At 47.9% G+C, this 21,175-nt stretch overlaps 1 protein-coding gene across 3 annotated transcripts in view; it reads left to right on the forward strand.

Annotated features, from left to right (window-relative positions):
- Positions 1 to 21,175, forward strand: part of P4HA2 (prolyl 4-hydroxylase subunit alpha 2) — a 263,726-nt gene that overhangs the window by 121,806 nt on the left and 120,745 nt on the right. For all 3 annotated transcript variants that reach the window (XM_063928183.1, XM_063928184.1, XM_063928182.1), the window contains exon 3: positions 17,824 to 17,920. In XM_063928183.1, the coding sequence (XP_063784253.1) occupies positions 17,824 to 17,920 (97 nt within the window). The remainder of the gene's footprint in view (positions 1 to 17,823; positions 17,921 to 21,175) is intronic.

Raw genomic sequence — 21,175 nt, forward strand, 5'->3', positions numbered from 1 at the left:
TTCCTTTTGAAAGAAAATGGATAGGGCCGAAATCTGGACCTTTATGGACCCCAACTTCTGGCCCATAGTCACTCCAGACTGTAGGAAGTGCAGGAACCGGCCCAGCTGGAATTCCTCTGTAGGGGCCTTCCTGACCTCACACCAGGCAACATATCTTCGCCATATACGGTGATAGTGTTTTGCTGTCACGTCCTTCCTAGCCTTTATCAGTGTAGGAATAACTTCATCTGGAATGCCTTTTTCCTCTAGGATCCTGCGTTCAACTGCCATGCCGTCAAACGCAGCCGCGGTAAGTCTTGGAACAGACAGGGCCCCTGTTGCAACAGGTCCTGTCTGAGAGGCAGAGGCCATGGGTCCTCTGTGAGCATTTCTTGCAGTTCCGGGTACCAAGTCCTTCTTGGCCAATCCGGAACAATGAGTATTGTTCTCACTCCTCTTTTTCTTACGATTCTCAGCACCTTGGGTATGAGAGGAAGAGGAGGAAACACATAGACCGACTGGAACACCCACGGTGTTACCAGTGCGTCCACAGCTATCGCCTGAGGGTCTCTTGACCTGGCGCAATACCTTTGTAGCTTTTTGTTGAGACGGGACGCCATCATGTCCACCTGTGGCAGTTCCCATCGATTTGTAATCTGAGTGAAGACTTCGTGATGAAGTCCCCACTCTCCCGGGTGGAGGTCGTGCCTGCTGAGGAAGTCTGCTTCCCAGTTGTCCACTCCCGGAATGAACACTGCTGACAGTGCTTGCACGTGATTCTCCGCCCAATGAAGAATCCTGGTGGCTTCCGCCATCGCCACTCTGCTTCTTGCGCCGCCCTGGCGGTTTACATGAGCCACTGCGGTGATGTTGTCTGACTGAATCAGCACCGGTTGGTTGCGAAGCAGAGGCTCCGCTTGACTCAGGGCGTTGTATATGGCCCTTAGTTCCAGGATATTTATGTGCAGACAAGCCTCCTGACTTGACCACAACCCTTGGAAGTTTCTTCCCTGAGTGACTGCCACCCATCCCCGGAGGCTCGCATCCGTGGTCACCAGGACCCAGTCCTGTATGCCGAACCTGCGGCCCTCGAGAAGGTGAGCACTCTGCAGCCACCACAGAAGAGACACCCTGGCCCTCGGGGACAGGGTGATCAGCCGATGCATCTGAAGATGCAATCCGGACCACTTGTCCAACAGATCCCACTGAAAGATCCTCGCATGGAACCTGCCGAAGGGAATGGCTTCGTATGATGCCACCATCTTTCCCAGGACTCGCGTGCAGCGATGCACCGACACCTGTTTCGGTTTTAAGAGGTCTCTGACCTAGAGTCACGAGCTCCTGAGCCTTCTCCGCCAGGAGAAACACCTTCTTCTGGTCTGTGTCCAGAATCATGCCCAGAAAAGGCAGACGCGTTGTAGGAATCAGCTGCGACTTTGGGATATTCAGAATCCAGCCGTGCTGTTGCAACACTTCCTGAGAGTGTGCTACGCTGATCAGCAACTGCTCTCTGGACCTCGCCTTTATGAGGAGATCGTCCAAGTATGGGATAATTGTGACTCCTTGCTTTCGAAGGAGCACCATCATTTCCGCCATTACCTTGGTAAATATTCTCGGTGCCGTGGAGAGCCCAAACGGCAACGTCTGGAATTGGTAATGACAGTCCTGTACCACAAATCTGAGGTACTCCTGATGAGGTGGATAAATGGGGACATGCAAGTAAGCATCCTTGATGTCCAGAGACACCATATAATCCCCCTCTTCCAGGCTTGCAATGACCGCTCTGAGCGATTCCATTTTGAACTTGAATCTTTTCAGATAAATGTTCAGGGACTTTAAATTCAATATGGGTCTGACCGAACCGTCCGGTTTCGGTACCACAAACATTGTGGAATAGTATCCCCTTCCTTGTTGAAGGAGGGGAACCTTTACCACCACCTGCTGGAGATATAACTTGTGAATTGCCGCTAACACTACTTCCCGTTCCATGGGGGAAGCTGGCAGGGCCGATTTGAGGTAACGGTGAGGGGGCATCACTTCAAATTCCAGCTTGTATCTTTGAGACACAATCTGTATAGCCCAGGGATCCACCTGTGAGCGAACCCACTGGTGGCTTAAATTTCGGAGACGCGCCCCCACCGCTCCTGTCTCCACCTGTGGAGCCCCAGCGTCATGCGGTGGATTTAGTGGAAGCCGGGGAGGACTTCTGTTCCTGGGAACTAGCTGTATGGTGCAGCTTCTTTCCTCTACCCCTGCCTCTGGCAAGAAAGGACGCACCTCTGACCTTCTTGCTTCTTTGTGATCGAAAGGACTGCATTTGGTAATACGGTGCTTTCTTAGGCTGTGAGGGAATATATGGCAAAAAATTTGACTTCCCAGCCGTAGCTGTGGAAACTAGGTCCGAGAGACCGTCCCCAAACAATTCCTCACCCTTGTAAGGTAAAACTTCCATGTGCTTTTTGGAGTCGGCATCTCCTGTCCATTGCCGAGTCCACAGGACCCTTCTGGCAGAAATTTACATTGCATTTATTCTAGAGCCCAGTAGGCAAATGTCCCTCTGGGCATCCCTCATATATAGGACAGCGTCTTTTATATGCCCCAGGGTCAGTACAATGGTATCCTTGTCTAAGGTATCCAGTTCCTCAGACAGATTATCTGTCCACGCTGCTACAGCACTACACATCCAGGCCGACGCAATTGCCGGCCTCAGTAGAGTACCTGAATGTGTATAAACAGACTTCAGGATACTTTCCTGCTTCCTATCGGCAGGATTCTTTAGGGCGGCCGTATCCTGTGACGGCAGGGCCACCTTCTTAGATAAGCGTGTCAGAGCTTTATCTACCCTAGGGGAGGATTCCCAGCGCATCCTGTCCGTTGGTGGGAAAGGGTACGCCATAAGTAACCTTTTGGAAATCAGCACTTTCCTATCGGGGGAATCCCACGCTTTTTCACATAACTCATTTGACTCATGTGAAGGGGGAAACGTCACCTCTTGCTTTTTCTCCACATACATATAAACCCTCTTGTCAGGGACAGGGTTTACCTCTGATATGTGCAATACATCCTTCATTGCTATAATCATGTAGCGGATGGCTTTAGCCATTTTAGGCTGCAATTTTGCGTCATTGTCATCGACACTGGAGTCAGAATCCGTGTCGATATCTGTGTCAACTATTTTGGATAGTGGGTGCTTCTGAGACCCTGACGGCCTCTGCGCTGTAGGATCAGGCATGGGCTGAGACCCCGACTGTCCCAAGGCATCAGCTTTATCCAACCTTTTATGCAAGGAGTTTACATTATCATTTAACACCTTCCACATATCCATCCAATCAGGTGTCGGCGCCGTCGGCGGAGACACGTCATTCATCTGCACTTGCTCTGCCTCCACATAGCCCTCCTCGTCAAACATGTCGACACACGCGTACCGACACACCACACACACAGGGGATGCTCTATATGAGGACAGGACCCCCACAAGGCCTTTTGGAGAGACAGAGAGAGAGTATGCCAGCACACACCCCAGCGCTATATGACCCAGGAATCACACAGTAACTTAGTGTTTACCCAGTAGCTGCTGTATATATGATTAATGCGCTAAATTTATGTGCCCCCCCTCTCTTTTTACCCTCTTTCTACCGTGAGTCTGCAGGGGAGAGCCTGGGGAGCTTCCTCTCAGCGGAGCTGTGGAGAGAAAATGGCGCTGGTGAGTGCTGAGGAAGAAGGCCCCGCCCCCTCAGCGGCGGGCTTCTGTCCCGCGATTTTGTGTAAAATTAATGGCGGGGGCTCATGCATATTACAGTGTCCAACTGTATATATGCTGCTTTTGCCAGGAGGTACTTAATTGCTGCCCAGGGCGCCCCCCCCCCCCCTGCGCCCTGCACCCTACAGTGACCGGAGTGTGTGGGTTAGTGTGGGCGCAATGGCGCACAGCTGCAGTGCTGTGCGCTACCTCATATGAAGACAGGAGTCTTCTGCCGCCGATTTTGACGTCTTCTTGCTTCAACCCGCCGGCTTCTGTCTTCTGGCTCTGCGAGGGGGACGGCGGCGCGGCTCCGGGAACGGACGACCAAGGTTAGGTTCCTGTGTTCGATCCCTCTGGCGCTAATGGTGTCCAGTAGCCTAAGAAGCGCAACCTAGCCGCAGTTAGTAGGTTTGCTTCTCTCCCCTCAGTCCCACGTAGCAGAGAGTCTGTTGCCAGCAGAAGCTCTCTGAAAATAAAAAACCTAACTAAAATACTTTCTTATTAGCAAGCTCAGGAGAGCTCACTAAAATGCACCCAGCTCTATCCGGGCACAGATTCTAACTGAGGTCTGGAGGAGGGGCATAGAGGGAGGAGCCAGTGCACACCAGTAGTACTAAATCTTTCTTAGAGTGCCCAGTCTCCTGCGGAGCCCGTCTATTCCCCATGGTCCTTACGGAGTTCCCAGCATCCACTAGGACGTTAGAAAAAAATAAATTGTTAAACTTATTTAAAATGAGAAGTTGACTATGGAGGAAACATGTTTTCAGTTTGCACAATAGTCACTTTGCAGGGACTTGTATAGCAATGTTACTCTAGATGGAGAAGTGGGGGTATATTTACTAAAATGGGAGTTCTATTTAAGATGGGATGTTGCCCATAGCAGCCAATCAGATTCCAGGTATTATCTTCTAGAAGGGGCTAGATAAATGAGAAGTAAAATCTGATTGGTTGCTATGGGCAACATCCCATCTTAAATAGAACTCCCATCTTAGTAAATTTACCCCCAGGAACCATTTTAGAATGATTTTTTTATAAGATTTGTATTATAAGCTTTTCTGCGCTTTTATAATCGGGATGACTTAAAAATCTGTCCATATTCAGCATGTCTGCTAAGGGGTAATTGGGACTGGTAGTGTTCTGAGGATAGCTACAAAATATACTAATCTCTCCATTGGCCATTGTGCAAGAAATCTAACTTGTTAAGAGAGCAGATAGAGATGAAAACCCAGTTTAGAAATGAATTTATATTGCCAGATAATCTGTGCTTCAGCCGCTGCACTTCAAGCAACAATAACATTAAATGCGAGACACCCCAGATCCAGATTGAGAAGTGCCACTTAATCAGTGTACGCCATGGAGAGTAATAGAGAATCTGATGTGAGTCTAGCCAGCATAATCAAGCAAGTTGGGACACAGAACCCTTCTTCCCTCAGACTGAAGCAGTAAACAGGACTCCGGATGAAAAAGACATTTTGTTATATTATAGTGATCAAAAGACTATGGGACTAATTCAGCATGAGACACAACTGTGATGAGGTCGCATGCTGAGAACCCTTGTGCAGTGTGCACACGCGTGGGAGCCGACGGCGTCTCACTTATGCAAATGACTATGCCTGATAGACAGGCCGAGGAGTTTGCGGGGGAGTTGGGGTGGGGGGGTGGGGTGTCTGGTCCAGACAACGCAGGCGTATCTAGACCGTTTGCGGGGAGGGCCATGGCGACTGCATGACGTCACATGCAGCCAGCTACCTGAAACATGGCGGCCTGCCGTCTGCCTACACAGCAAGGCTGCGTAGGAAGGGGGCTACCCTTCTCATGCTAGCGCTTCGCTGCTTAGTGAAGCGTTCTCATGTTGGGGGGGGGGGGGGGGCGACAACCCGGCATGCACAGGGCTGTCTTAACAGCAGTGTAGGCCCCTGGGCACAGCAATGCACTGGGCCCCCTACCCATCCTCCAGTGGTAGGGGTGGGGGGTGCTATCAGTGGCAGCTTTGAAGTCCCGCGGGTGGTAGAGGGTGTTCTATCTTCCGCTAAGCATGTAGGACCTGGAGCAGTCATTTCTGCTAATTACTAGAGATGTGCACTTGAAATTTTTCGGGTTTTGTGTTTTGGTTTTGGGTTCGGTTCCGCGGCCGTGTTTTGGGTTCGACCGCGTTTTGGCAAAACCTCACCGAATTTTTTTTGTCGGATTCGGGTGTGTTTTGGATTCGGGTGTTTTTTTCAAAAAACCCTAAAAAACAGCTTAAATCATAGAATTTGGGGGTCATTTTGATCCCAAAGTATTATTAACCTCAATAACCATTATTTCCACTCATTTTCAGTCTATTCTGAATACCTCACACCTCACAATATTATTTTTAGTCCTAAAATTTGCACCGAGGTCGCTGGATGACTAAGCTAAGCGACCCTAGTGGCCGACACAAACACCGGGCCCATCTAGGAGTGGCACTGCAGTGTCACGCAGGATGGCCCTTCCAAAAAACACTCCCCAAACAGCACATGACGCAAAGAAAAAAAGAGGCGCAATGAGGTAGCTGTGTGAGTAAGATAAGCGACCCTAGTGGCCGACACAAACACCGGGCCCATCTAGGAGTGGCACTGCAGTGTCACGCAGGATGGCCCTTCCAAAAAACACTCCCCAAACAGCACATGACGCAAAGAAAAAAAGAGGCGCAATGAGGTAGCTGTGTGAGTAAGATAAGCGACCCTAGTGGCCGACACAAACACCGGGCCCATCTAGGAGTGGCACTGCAGTGTCACGCAGGATGGCCCTTCCAAAAAACACTCCCCAAACAGCACATGACGCAAAGAAAAAAAGAGGCGCAATGAGGTAGCTGTGTGAGTAAGATAAGCGACCCTAGTGGCCGACACAAACACCGGGCCCATCTAGGAGTGGCACTGCAGTGTCACGCAGGATGGCCCTTCCAAAAAACACTCCCCATACAGCACATGACGCAAAGAAAAAAAGAGGCGCAATGAGGTAGCTGTGTGAGTAAGATAAGCGACCCTAGTGGCCGACACAAACACCGGGCCCATCTAGGAGTGGCACTGCAGTGTCACGCAGGATGGCCCTTCCAAAAAACACTCCCCAAACAGCACATGACGCAAAGAAAAAAAGAGGCGCAATGAGGTAGCTGTGTGAGTAAGATAAGCGACCCTAGTGGCCGACACAAACACCGGGCCCATCTAGGAGTGGCACTGCAGTGTCACGCAGGATGGCCCTTCCAAAAAACACTCCCCAAACAGCACATGACGCAAAGAAAAAAAGAGGCGCAATGAGGTAGCTGTGTGAGTAAGATAAGCGACCCTAGTGGCCGACACAAACACCGGGCCCATCTAGGAGTGGCACTGCAGTGTCACGCAGGATGGCCCTTCCAAAAAACACTCTCCAAACAGCACATGACGCAAAGAAAAAAAGAGGCGCAATGAGGTAGCTGTGTGAGTAAGATAAGCGACCCTAGTGGCCGACACAAACACCGGGCCCATCTAGGAGTGGCACTGCAGTGTCACGCAGGATGGCCCTTCCAAAAAACACTCCCCAAACAGCACATGACGCAAAGAAAAATTTAAGAAAAAAGAGGTGCAAGATGGAATTGTCCTTGGGCCCTCCCACCCACCCTTATGTTGTATAAACAGGACATGCACACTTTAACCAACCCATCATTTCAGTGACAGGGTCTGCCACACGACTGTGACTGAAATGACGGGTTGGTTTGGACCCCCACCAAAAAAGAAGCAATTAATCTCTCCTTGCACAAACTGGCTCTACAGAGGCAAGATGTCCACCTCATCATCATCCTCCGATATATCACCGTGTACATCCCCCTCCTCACAGATTATCAATTCGTCCCCACTGGAATCCACCATCTCAGCTCCCTGTGTACTTTGTGGAGGCAATTGCTGCTGGTCAATGTCTCCACGGAGGAATTGATTATAATTCATTTTAATGAACATCATCTTCTCCACATTTTCTGGAAGTAACCTCGTACGCCGATTGCTGACAAGGTGAGCGGCGGCACTAAACACTCTTTCAGAGTACACACTTGTGGGAGGGCAACTTAGGTAGAATAAAGCCAGTTTGTGCAAGGGCCTCCAAATTGCCTCTTTTTCCTGCCAGTATAAGTACGGACTGTGTGACGTGCCTACTTGGATGCGGTCACTCATATAATCCTCCACCATTCTATATATATAATATCACTAGTACTGCAGCCGGACAGGTATATAATATATATTTATTATGTAATGACTGATGACGGACCTGCTGGACACTGTCAGCTCAGCAGCACCGCAGACTGCTACAGTAAGCTACTATAGTAGTATGTATAAAGAAGAAAGAAAAAAAAAAAAAACACGGGTAGGTGGTATACAATTATGGATGGACCAGCGACTGCCGACACAGAGGTAGCTACAGCCGTGGACTACCGTACTGTGTCTGCTGCTAATATAGACTGGATGATAATGAGATGAAATCAATATATATATAATATCACTAGTACTGCAGCCGGACAGGTATATAATATATATTTATTATGTAATGACTGATGACGGACCTGCTGGACATTGTCAGCTCAGCAGCACCGCAGACTGCTACAGTAAGCTACTATAGTAGTATGTATAAAGAAGAAAGAAAAAGAAAAAAACCACGGGTAGGTGGTATACAATTATGGATGGACCAGCGACTGCCGACACAGAGGTAGCTACAGCCGTGGACTACCGTACTGTGTCTGCTGCTAATATAGACTGGATGATAATGAGATGAAATCAATATATATATATATATAATATCACACTAGTACTGCAGCCGGACAGGTAGATATATTTATTATGTAATGACTGATGACGGACCTGCTGGACACTGTCAGCTCAGCAGCACCGCAGACTGCTACAGTAAGCTACTATAGTAGTATGTATAAAGAAGAAAGAAAAGAAAAAAACCACGGGTAGGTGGTATACAATTATGGATGGACCAGCGACTGCCGACACAGAGGTAGCGACAGCCGTGGACTACCGTACTGTGTCTGCTGCTAATATAGACTGGATGATAATGAGATGAAATCAATATATATATATATATAATATCACTAGTACTGCAGCCGGACAGGTATATAATATATATTTATTATGTAATGACTGATGACGGACCTGCTGGACACTGTCAGCTCAGCAGCACCGCAGACTGCTACAGTAAGCTACTATAGTAGTATGTATAAAGAAGAAAAAAAAAAAAACACGGGTAGGTGGTATACAATTATGGATGGACCAGCGACTGCCGACACAGAGGTAGCTACAGCCGTGGACTACCGTACTGTGTCTGCTGCTAATATAGACTGGATGATAATGAGATGAAATCAATATATATATATATATAATATCACTAGTACTGCAGCCGGACAGGTATATAATATATATTTATTATGTAATGACTGATGACGGACCTGCTGGACACTGTCAGCTCAGCAGCACCGCAGACTGCTACAGTAAGCTACTATAGTAGTATGTATAAAGAAGAAAAAAAAAAAAAAACCACGGGTAGGTGGTATACAATTATGGATGGACCAGCGACTGCCGACACAGAGGTAGCTACAGCAGTGGACTACCGTACTGTGTCTGCTGCTAATATAGACTGGATGATAATGAGATGAAATCAATATATATATATATATAATATCACTAGTACTGCAGCCGGACAGGTATATAATATATATTTATTATGTAATGACTGATGACGGACCTGCTGGACACTGTCAGCTCAGCAGCACCGCAGACTGCTACAGTAAGCTACTATAGTAGTATGTATAAAGAAAAAAAAAAAAAAACCACGGGTAGGTGGTATACAATTATGGATGGACCAGCGACTGCCGACACAGAGGTAGCTACAGCCGTGGACTACCGTACTGTGTCTGCTGCTAATATAGACTGGATGATAATTGTCAGATTGTGTTTGGTCTGTGTCCCCGGAGGGGGCGCTAGTGGGTCAGTGGAGGTAGGAGGAAAGAGACGAGGAGGTTGTAACACGTTCTTGCGCATGAGCGCAATGGTATTTATTCAGCAGAAAGTGTAACAGAAATGCAGCAGAAATAATAACAGATGAAAAGTCAATACTTGAAATGATAACAAAAGTCTATGGCAATGGGTGATGGATGAATTGAGAAATCATATCCAGAATATAAACAACGGAATGAAAGTCAATGGAATGATTCCGGTGTGGGAACCAGAGCAGGGTTTAAAACAGAGAACTAAGGCAGATGAAGTATTGCAAACCTGAGCATTAGCAGGAGACCAACTCACAGTGCAGGTGATCAGGCACTGGCAGCAGCAAGCTGTGTCACAGGTGGAGGAATGGACACACCTGGAGTTTAGTCTTCAACCGCAGGCTGAAGCACACAAGGTGGTGATTAGTGTGAAGCCCAATGCAGGTTGCTGGTATTGCTGAGCCTTGAAGTTCCACGGGAGTAAGCAGAATCACCAGGAGTATAAGTTCTAGCAGGAACTCAGGAGAGACAGGAGCTGATCCTTTCATGCAGGTTGTCAGAATGACACAAAGTCCAGGATCCCTGTGAGGTGAAACTGTAGCCTCCTATATACCCCATGGTGTGCAGGGATTGGATGGAAGAAGGAAAAGTGGGTGCGGCCACGCACCGGATTGGCCGCAGCATACTAGCTTGTTTGGAGACTGTCATGGCGGCGCCCACGCCGCGGCCTAGCGAGGACGCGGCGCGCACACGCCTGCTGGTTCAGGAGTACCCCCAGGATCCAGATGATGTCCCATGGCAGGGGCATAGGTGACAGGTGACCGCAGGGAGCCAGGACGGAGTCCGCAGCGGCGGACGGATGCCAGTCTGGTGAGACGATTCCTGACAGTACCCCCTCCTTTAGGGGTGGACACCGAACACCCACGTGGTTTGGAGGGATGAGTGCTGTGGAAAACACGGACCAACCTAGGAGCATGGACATCAGATGAATTCACCCAGCTTCTCTCCTCTGGGCCATAACCGAACCAATCGACCAGGTACTGAAGACGTCCATACCGGCAACGAGAGTCCAGAATCTTGCTGATCTCAAATTCCACGCCCCGCTGAGTTCGAACCTTGGGACCTGCTGGAAGAGTATTCTGGAAGCGGTTTAGGACTAGAGGTCTGAGGAGAGAGATGTGAAAGGCATTAGGAATACGAAGTGTAGGTGGTAACTTTAACTTGTAAGCCACTGGGTTGATGACACTCTCAATAGGGTAAGGACCAATGAAGCGTGGTGCGAACTTCATGGATGGAACCCTGAGACGAAGGTTGCGGGTTGATAACCAAACCCTGTCCCCCGGTTTCAAATGGGGAACCGCACGTCTCTTACGGTCGGCATAGACCTTGTAACGACTGGAGGCTTTCTTGAGAGAAATGTGGATTCTTTTCCAAATGGAGGAAAACTGGGTCAGAGCGGTAGTGGCAGCAGGAACATCTATGTGAGGAAGTTCTTGAAACTCAGGTACTCGGGGATGTTGCCCATAGACTGCAAAGAAGGGTGTCGTGTCTGTAGCAGTGTGGTAACGAAAGTTATGGGCAAACTCGGCCCATGGGAGCAGATTAAACCAATCATCCTGGGAGGATGTCACATATAGCCGTAGGAAAGTCTCTAGTTCCTGATTGACTCTCTCTGTCTGCCCATTCGTCTGAGGGTGGTATGAAGACGAGAATTTCAATTTTATCTGCATGGCAGAACAGAGGGCCCTCCAAAACCTAGCAACAAACTGTACCCCCCGATCAGATATTATTTCGGAGGGTAACCCGTGTAAACGGAAGATCTCCTGTAGGAAGATCTGGGCTAGTTTCGGGGCAGAAGGGAGACCTTGGAGAGGAACGAAATGAGCCATCTTGGAAAATCTATCCACTACAACCCAAATAGTGTTATGTCCCTGAGAAGGTGGAAGATCAGTAATAAAGTCCATTGATAGATGAGACCAAGGACGAGTAGGGACTGATAAGGGTTGCAACTGACCTGCTGGAGACTGACGAGGAGTCTTGTGCTGCACACATTTTGGACAGGATGCCACGAAATCCTGGATGTCCACTTTCATCTTTGGCCACCAATATGAGGCAGAAAGGAACTTGAATGTCTTCAGGACACCAGGATGACCAGTAAACTTGGATTGGTGGGCCCAAGCTAGCAACTTGGGACGGAGTTCTGGGGAAACAAAAGTCTTACCCGGAGGTGGAGCTGGAGAGACTTGAGAGGTGGCGAAAACCACGGGACTCAGGATGGAATGTGGCACAGAGTCAGATGTTCCCTCTTCTGATTCCATGGACCGGGATAATGCGTCGGCTTTCACATTCTGTGAACCTGGGCGGAAATGAAGCCTGAAATTAAAACGTGAGAAAAACATAGCCCACCTAGACTGGCGGGGGTTAAGGCACTGAGCTGCTTTTAGGTATAGCAGGTTCTTATGATCCGTGAAGATGTTAAACGGATGTTTGGCCCCTTCTAGGAGATATCTCCATTCCTCGAGAGCCAATTTGATTGCCAATAACTCTTGATCTCCCACGGAGTAGTTAGCTTCTGCAGGTAGAAACTTGCGAGAGTAGAATCCACAAGGGTGGACTTTCCCATCAGATCCCTTCTGGGAGAGAACAGCTCCAACCCCAACATTAGAGGCATCTACCTCCAACTCGAACGGCCTGTTGACATCTGGCTGTGACAGCACTGGAGCAGACATAAAGGCTAGCTTGATCTACCGGAAGGCTGCCAAGGCTTCTTCTGACCAGTTGGAATGATCTGCCCCTTTCCGAGTCAGGTTGGTAATAGGAGCGATGAGAGTGGAGAATCCTCGAATAAATTTTCTATAATAGTTGGCAAAACCCAGGAATCGCTGGATAGACTTGAGGGAGTTTGGAATGGACCAATTGGCAATGGCTTCCAATTTTGCCGGGTCCATCTGAAGATCCGATCCGGAAATTATATACCCCAGGAAGGGTATAGAGGGAACTTCGAAGGTGCATTTGGATAACTTCCCGTAGAGACGGTTCTCACGAAGACGTCGGAGAACTTCACAGACTTGTAGGCGATGAGATGGAAGGTCTTGAGAAAAGATAAGAATATCATCTAAGTAAACAACAAGGTACTTATACAGGACATCACGAAAAATCTCGTTCACGAAGTGTTGGAATACCGCTGGAGCATTACTCAACCCAAATGGCATTACCAGGTATTCATAATGGCCATCTCGAGTGTTGAAGGCTGTCTTCCACTCGTCACCACTCCGGATTCTGATGAGGTTATAGGCACCGCGGAGATCTAATTTGGTGAAGATGCGAGCCCCCTTAACTCTATCAAACAGTTCGGTAATGAGTGGTAAAGGATAACTATTCTTGACAGTAATGTCGTTGAGACCCCGATAGTCAATGCATGGACGCAGTCCTCCATCCTTCTTTTTGACAAAGAAGAAACCTGCGCCAGCGGGTGACGATGACGGACGGATGAATCCTTTCTGAAGATTCTCTTTAATGTAGTTGCTCATCGCCTCTGTTTCAGGAACAGACAAAGGATAGGTGCGCCCCCTGGGTGGCTTCTTGCCAGGAAGGAGATCAATGGGACAATCCCATTCCCTATGGGGCGGCAGGATATCAGCAGCCTTTTCGCAGAAGACGTCTGCGAAGTCTTGATAGACTGCTGGGAGACTTGGCTGTGACTTCACTTCGGTGGACTTAAGAGGACACACTTGGGCTAAGCAGGAATGATGACAGTGTGAACCCCATGAGGTAAGCTGCAACGTTGTCCAGTCGAACTGTGGGTTATGTAGCTGGAGCCAAGGCATGCCCAAGACAATCTCCTGGGTGGCTTGAGGAATGACCAGGAACTTGATAATTTCTGAATGGAGAAATCCAACTCCCAGAACCACTGGGGTAGTTTGATGTGAAATGTTCCCTTTGGTGATTCTACTACCATCCACAGCAGTAATGTAAACAGGACAAGACAGTTCACAGGTAGACAGGCAGAATTTGTTTACCGCAGCTTGGGTGATAAAATTTCCTGCAGCACCGCAGTCCACTAATGCTGACGCAGACTGGAGCCCAGCAGAAGTTTCTAGCGTCACTGGAAGAATGAGATCCTGTTGAGAAGGAGCTTGACAGAATGATCCCAACTTGACTCCTTCCATACAAGTCAGGACCTGGCGTTTCCCGAACGCATTGTGCAGGAGTTAATTTGATGACCCGCAGCAGCACAGTATAGGCAGAGCCTCTCTCGTATTCTTCTTGCCCGTTCCTCAGGAGTTAGGCGGGACCTATTTACCTGCATAGGCTCGTCAGAAGAAGAAGAAGGCTGAAACTGTACAGGAGGTATGAACCTTACTCTGCGAGACTCACTCCGAGCGCGTTCATTATTGCGTTCGCGGATGCGAGAGTCCAGCTTTATACACAGGGAGATCAAGTCAGACAGTTGAGCAGGAATGTCACGGGTTGCCAGTTCATCCTTGATCCGATCCGAAAGTCCGTGCCAGAAGGTTGCTACCAGAGCTTGGTTGTTCCATTGGACCTCTGCAGCCAACGTCTGGAACTGGATGACATATTGTCCCATGCTTCGGTTACCTTGACGAATCTGGATCAGGTCTGCCGAAGCTGATGTTGCACGACCGGGCTCGTCAAAGATCCGTCTAAAGGTTGACACGAAGTCAGAGTAGTTACTGATCAGGGGATCAGCACGTTCCCACAGGGGGGACACCCAATTCAGAGCAGATCCAGAGAGTAAGGAAATGATGTAGGCAACCTTGGACCTTGGTGTAGGAAAGTTATGTGGCAATAACTCAAACTGTATTTCGCACTGGTTTAGGAACCCGCGACATGATTTAGGACTGCCATCATATTTGCTCGGCACGGGCAGGTGCAGACGTGACACTGGAGCTGATGCAGCCGACACAGAAGAACTTACAGCACTGGCAGGTGCTGGGGTAACAGTAGGTGAGAGTACACTTGGCAGGGACTGCTGCAGTGTATCCAATCGGGAGGACATTCCTTGTAGAAAGTGAAACATCTGCTGCTGCGCAACCTCTTGACCATCCAGACGGGAGACCAGATTTTGCAAGGCCTCTGACCCCACACTCCGTCCACCATCCGAGTCCATAGATCCTGGACTTACTGTCAGATTGTGTTTGGTCTGTGTCCCCGGAGGGGGCGCTAGTGGGTCAGTGGAGGTAGGAGGAAAGAGACGAGGAGGTTGTAACACGTTCTTGCGCATGAGCGCAATGGTATTTATTCAGCAGAAAGTGTAACAGAAATGCAGCAGAAATAATAACAGATGAAAAGTCAATACTTGAAATGATAACAAAAGTCTATGGCAATGGGTGATGGATGAATTGAGAAATCATATCCAGAATATAAACAACGGAATGAAAGTCAATGGAATGATTCCGGTGTGGGAACCAGAGCAGGGTTTAAAACAGAGAACTAAGGCAGATGAAGTATTGCAAACCTGAGCATTAGCAGGAGACCAACTCACAGTGCAGGTGATCAGGCACTGGCAGCAGCAAGCTGTGTCACAGGTGGAGGAATGGACACACCTGGAGTTTAGTCTTCAACCGCAGGCTGAAGCACACAAGGTGGTGATTAGTGTGAAGCCCAATGCAGGTTGCTGGTATTGCTGAGCCTTGAAGTTCCACGGGAGTAAGCAGAATCACCAGGAGTATAAGTTCTAGCAGGAACTCAGGAGAGACAGGAGCTGATCCTTTCATGCAGGTTGTCAGAATGACACAAAGTCCAGGATCCCTGTGAGGTGAAACTGTAGCCTCCTATATACCCCATGGTGTGCAGGGATTGGATGGAAGAAGGAAAAGTGGGTGCGGCCACGCACCGGATTGGCCGCAGCATACTAGCTTGTTTGGAGACTGTCATGGCGGCGCCCACGCCGCGGCCTAGCGAGGACGCGGCGCGCACACGCCTGCTGGTTCAGGAGTACCCCCAGGATCCAGATGATGTCCCATGGCAGGGGCATAGGTGACAGGTGACCGCAGGGAGCCAGGACGGAGTCCGCAGCGGCGGACGGATGCCAGTCTGGTGAGACGATTCCTGACAATAATGAGATGAAATCAATATATATATATATATATATATATATATAATATCACTAGTACTGCAGCCGGACAGGTATATAATATATATTTATTATGTAATGACTGATGACGGACCTGCTGGACACTGTCAGCTCAGCAGCACCGCAGACTGCTACAGTAAGCTACTATAGTAGTATGTATAAAGAAGAAGAAAGAAAAGAGAAAAAAAACGGGTAGGTGGTATACAATATTATATATATATATTATATACAATTATATATATATATTATATATATTAAACTGGTGGTGATTATTAAACTGGTGGTCAGGTCACTGGTCACACTATCAGCAACTTGCAAGTAGTACTCCTAAGCAGACCATCACAATATATATTATACTGGTGGTCAGTGTGGTCACAATGGCAGTGTGGCACTCTGGCAGCAAGTCCTGCTCTCAGACTCTAACTGCTCCCCACTGTCAGTGTCTCCCCCACAAGTCAGATATACATTATACAGTCACACTATCTATCTATCACTTCAGCAAGTAGTAGTACTCCTCCTAAAGTACTCCTCCTAATGCTCCCCAAAATTACTACTGTGTCTCTCTCTACTCTAGTCTCACTCTCTTCTCTATAAACGGAGAGGACGCCAGCCACGTCCTCTCCCTATGAATCTCAATGCACGTGTGAAAATGGCGGCGACGCGCGGCTCCTTATATAGAATCCGAGTCTCGCGATAGAATCCGAGCCTCGCGAGAATCCGACAGCGGGATGATGACGTTCGGGCGCGCTCGGGTTAACCGAGCAAGGCGGGAAGATCCGAGTCGCTCGGCCCCGTGTAAAAAAAACTGAAGTTCGGGCGGGTTCGGATTCCGAGGAACCGAACCCACTCATCTCTACTAATTACTCCTTTACTGCACAAATGGGGTTAAACTGTAGAAGGGGGCATTGGGCTGAATGAAGAAGCCCTGGTACATGACTTTTAGGGTGGTAGGGGGTGTTTAATACGTAGGGGAAGGGTGGATAGTGGAGTGGGCTTAATATTTATAATTTTCTGGTGGGAGGGCAGCTTGCTTGACTGCAGATATCTCAAGTTCCTGAAAATATATTTCTTAGCTTTGAACGGGATAAAAAACTAGAGAGTCCCACTTTTCACAAGGTACTGGGGAATTAGGGATCAGAGTTCAGGTGCCAGAGCAATTCACCAATGAAAACCTAAAACTGCATATTAGGCGTGTGGAGCTGAAGCAGGGACCAGCTGCTTGAAGGCTGATATTTCTGGTTCTGGGCATAGTAGAGACAAGCTGCCAGTGTCCACCAAAAGGAGAGAGTAGCAGCTTTTGGATTATACCCTCAGAAAAACTCTAAGTCAGACAGAACCTGAGATATCTGGCTGGGAAGAGCAATTAACAGGCTTGGATGGGGACCACTACTTTGAGGTCGGATATCTCCGGTTCCCCATGGCCGATTTTAAAAAATCTGGTACCCCTGGAAAGAGGGGACCCTCAGCTATCAGCCTAGGGCCCTTATACTCCTGGGGCCCTTGGGCAAGAGCCCATTGAGCCCATACGGAAAGACGGCCCTGGGCATGCAGGGCGGCATTGCCCTCCGCTGGGCGGCCCGCCACATGTTAGTGTAATAAGTGGTGGTTGTGCGAATAGTCGCACAACTACAACTCATGCTGAATTAGGCCCTATAACTGCAGCTATATTAGTATGGAAGATTCAGAAGTTTTCGCTTTCCTTACCAGAGAGCACATATAGCCAGTCTGATCTGCCATTTGTAGTGTATAATAGTTAGCAGACTTCTCTAACATCTCAAGTGCCTCATCATACAGCCATTGCCATTCCATCATCGTGTCCAGCTTTCAGGATGGAAACAGAGGCACATTGATCACTTTACACAGCCATAACCCAATGATATACTGTTTCCATCTGCAACAGTTTCTATCACCTCTGTTCTATGAATACAGAAGTGCCTTATAGTGTACTGTACATATTACATGACTTCTTGTTATCAGTACATATAGTTATAAACTTGGATATATTTAAAGCCAGCATACTGTGTTCTGTTCCAGGTCAGATGACAGATCTAATATACAAGGAAAGAGATCTTGTGCAGTCTTTGAAGGAGTACATTAGAGAAGAAGAAGAACGTCTTTCTAAGATCAAAAGGTATGGGAAAAGTATAATATGATGCCACTACTATGTAACACCGGAAACACATTGCAGGTACTGCTGTAAGTGGTGTTATTAAAGCAAACAAATGAGCATAAAGCAAAATGCCAGCCTTTGTTATTGCTCCCGCATCCTACAATGTATGTGAGTTTGCCTGTCCTGGCCAGTGCTTTGTCCAGATGATTATCTATCTTTTAAAACAACTGATAGAGAATCAGTGCTATTTCTTAGCTGAAACATCTTAAGTAGTAAGTATAAAAATTGCTCTAACACCACAGAGTAGATACCAGTGATGGGCAACACCCTATATGCCAGTGATAAGCATCACCCTATTTGCTAGTTATGGGCAAGGTGATATATTATGGGTGCTGCACTTTGTATGCATGTGACCAGTGGCGGATTTTACCTATGGGCTGTAGCAGCCCCACCCATGCAAAATCTGCCACCCCTATCAGTGTCAATGAGCCAGATGCTGCCCGTGACTGCACTGATTTCACTGGACTGGCAGTGACTTCCTATTGGAAGTACTACCTGTCAGTCACAGACACTACATGCAGTCCCACTGGGAGGTGTTTCCTCCCTCTGGGACTGCCAGACCGGGCTGTGATAAGTAGAGAGCTGGCTTCCTGTAGGAGGTCACTCCCTGCCTTTGGCGTAGCACAATTTGGCTTCTATGGGCTGCAACCAATGCACTCTATAGAAGCCGGGGGTTTGCACATGTCAAGTCCCACTACGGTGTCTGTGCATGGACCAGCCCCGGCATCTGCCATATCCATGCGCATGATCCAAGATCCGGGGCTGGAGTCTCCGCTGCATGTGACTATCATTAAAACAAGGAAGTTGACTTCCACGTAGACAGCATTAACAACTACAGATTTATTGCACATTGTTGCTGCAGTTGTGCCAAACACCCCTTCTCAGTCCGCTAGGTCTGTGCATTCTGATGCATTGAAACCACTTAATAAGACTACACTGATACTGCAGTGCAATGCCCAGGACTTTTTATACAAGTGTCACATACTGTAGCAAACTAATCTGTGCAGTCTAGTAAAGCAGTTTTGTAGCATCCTATTGTGTCTAAGAAGCACATTTGGATGAAAAGAAGCTACTCCGCTTAGCTCACTAGCACCAGGCGTCTCGTGCGTATGTATTGAGGCTAGATGTGTGAGGACACATCTGTATAATACTGTATAAAAGCAGTTAATAAGATAGACATCATGGTTTTTATGTTACAATTGCAAATAACATTTCTCTAACGTCCTAGAGGATGCTGGGGACTCCGTAAGGACCATGGGGATAGACGGGCTCCGCAGGAGACATGGGCACTTTAAGAAAGTCTTTAGACCTGGGTGTGCACTGGCTCCTCCCTCTATGCCCCTCCTCCAGACCTCAGTTTGATACTGTGCCCAGAGGTGCTTTTCAGTGAGCTCTCCTGAGTTTGCTGATAGAAAGTATTTTGTTAGGTTTTTTATTTTCAGGGAGCTCTGCTGGCAACAGACTCCCTGCATCGAGGGACTGAGGAGAGAGAAGCAGCCCTACTCTCTGAGTGCAGGTCCTGCTTCTTAGGCTTAGCTCCAGAGGGATTGGTACGCAGGATCTCACTCTAGCCGTCCGTCCCAGAGCCGCGCCGCCGTCCCCCTCGCAGAGCCGGAAGATAGAAGCTGGGTGAGTATGAGAAGAAAAGAAGACTTCAAAGGCGGCAGAAGACTTCATGATCTTCACTGAGGTAACTCACAGCACTGCAGCTGTGCGCCATTGCTCCACACACCTCACATACTCCGGACACTGTAAGGGTGCAGGGCGCAGGGGGTGGCGCCCTGGGCAGCAATATAAACCTCTTATTTGGCAAAAGGAGCATATATACAGCTGGACACTGTATATATGCAGGAGCCCCCGCCAATTTTACACTTTAGCGGGACAGAAGCCTGCCGTCGAGGGGGCGGGGCTTCTACCTCAGCACTCACCAGCGCCATGTTTTTCTCCACAGCACAGCGCTGAGAGGAAGCTCCACGGACTCTCTCCTGCTTATACCACGGTAGAAGAGAGGGTTTTAAAGAAGAGGGGGGGCACATAATTCGGCGCAGATAATAACAGCGCTACTGGGTAAACATTAAATTGCTGTGTTTTTTCCTGGGTCATATAGCGCTGGGGTGTGTGCTGGCATACTCTCTCTCTGTCTCTCCAAAGGGCCTTATTATTATTATTATTATTATTATTATTATCTTCAGATGAGCATTCCCTGAGTGTGTGGTGTGTCGGTACGTGTGTCGACATGTCTGAGGTAAAAGGCTCTCCTAAGGAGGAGATGGAGCAAATGTGTGTGTGAGTGGTATCTCCGTCGACAACGCCGACACCTGATTGGATATGTGAAATTAAGTGCTAAGGTAAATTTATTGCACAAAAGATTAGAGAACAGACAGTGAATCTACACATGTCTGTCCCTATGTCGCAGAGACCTTCAGAGTCTCACAACGCTCACTATCCAAAATAATAGACACTGATATCGACACGGAGTCTGACTCCAGTGTCGACTACGATAATGCAAAGTCACAGCCAAAACTGGCAGAAAAGTATTCAATATATGATTATTGTAATAAAAGATGTTTTGCATATCACTGATGACTCATCTGTCCCTGACACGAGGGTACACATGTTTAAGGGGAAGAAAGCTGAGGTAAATTTCCCTCCTCTCATGAAGAAAAAGAGCGGGAATCTCCAGACAAGAGACTGCAGATTCCCACAAAGAATTCTCAGGAAGTATCCTTTCCCTACTAGGGCCAGGATACGATGGGAATCTTCCCCTAGGGTGGACAAAGCTTTGTCACGTTTACCCAAAAGGTAGCGCTGACTTAACAGCTATCCTCAGGGATCCTGCAGATAGCATGCAGTAAAAGTACTTTGAAGTCCATTTACACACATTCTGGTACACTACTCAGACCGGCGATTGTGTCGGCATGGGTTTATAGCGCTGTAGCAGCGTGGACAGATACCTTATCAGCGGAGATTGAAACCCTAGATAAGGATACCATGTTATTGACCCTAGTATATGTATGTGTGTATATATATATATATATATATATATATATATATATATATATAAAAGATGCTGTCTTTTATATATATATATATATATATATATATATATATATATATATATATATATATAAAAACATGCCCAAAGAGACATTAGTCTACTGGGTTCTAGAGTCAACGCTATGTCGATTTCTGCTAGACGTGTCCTGGGGAACATGC

The sequence above is a fragment of the Pseudophryne corroboree genome, chromosome 6 (genome assembly GCF_028390025.1).
Source record: "Pseudophryne corroboree isolate aPseCor3 chromosome 6, aPseCor3.hap2, whole genome shotgun sequence".
Taxonomy (NCBI): Eukaryota; Metazoa; Chordata; class Amphibia; order Anura; family Myobatrachidae; genus Pseudophryne; species Pseudophryne corroboree.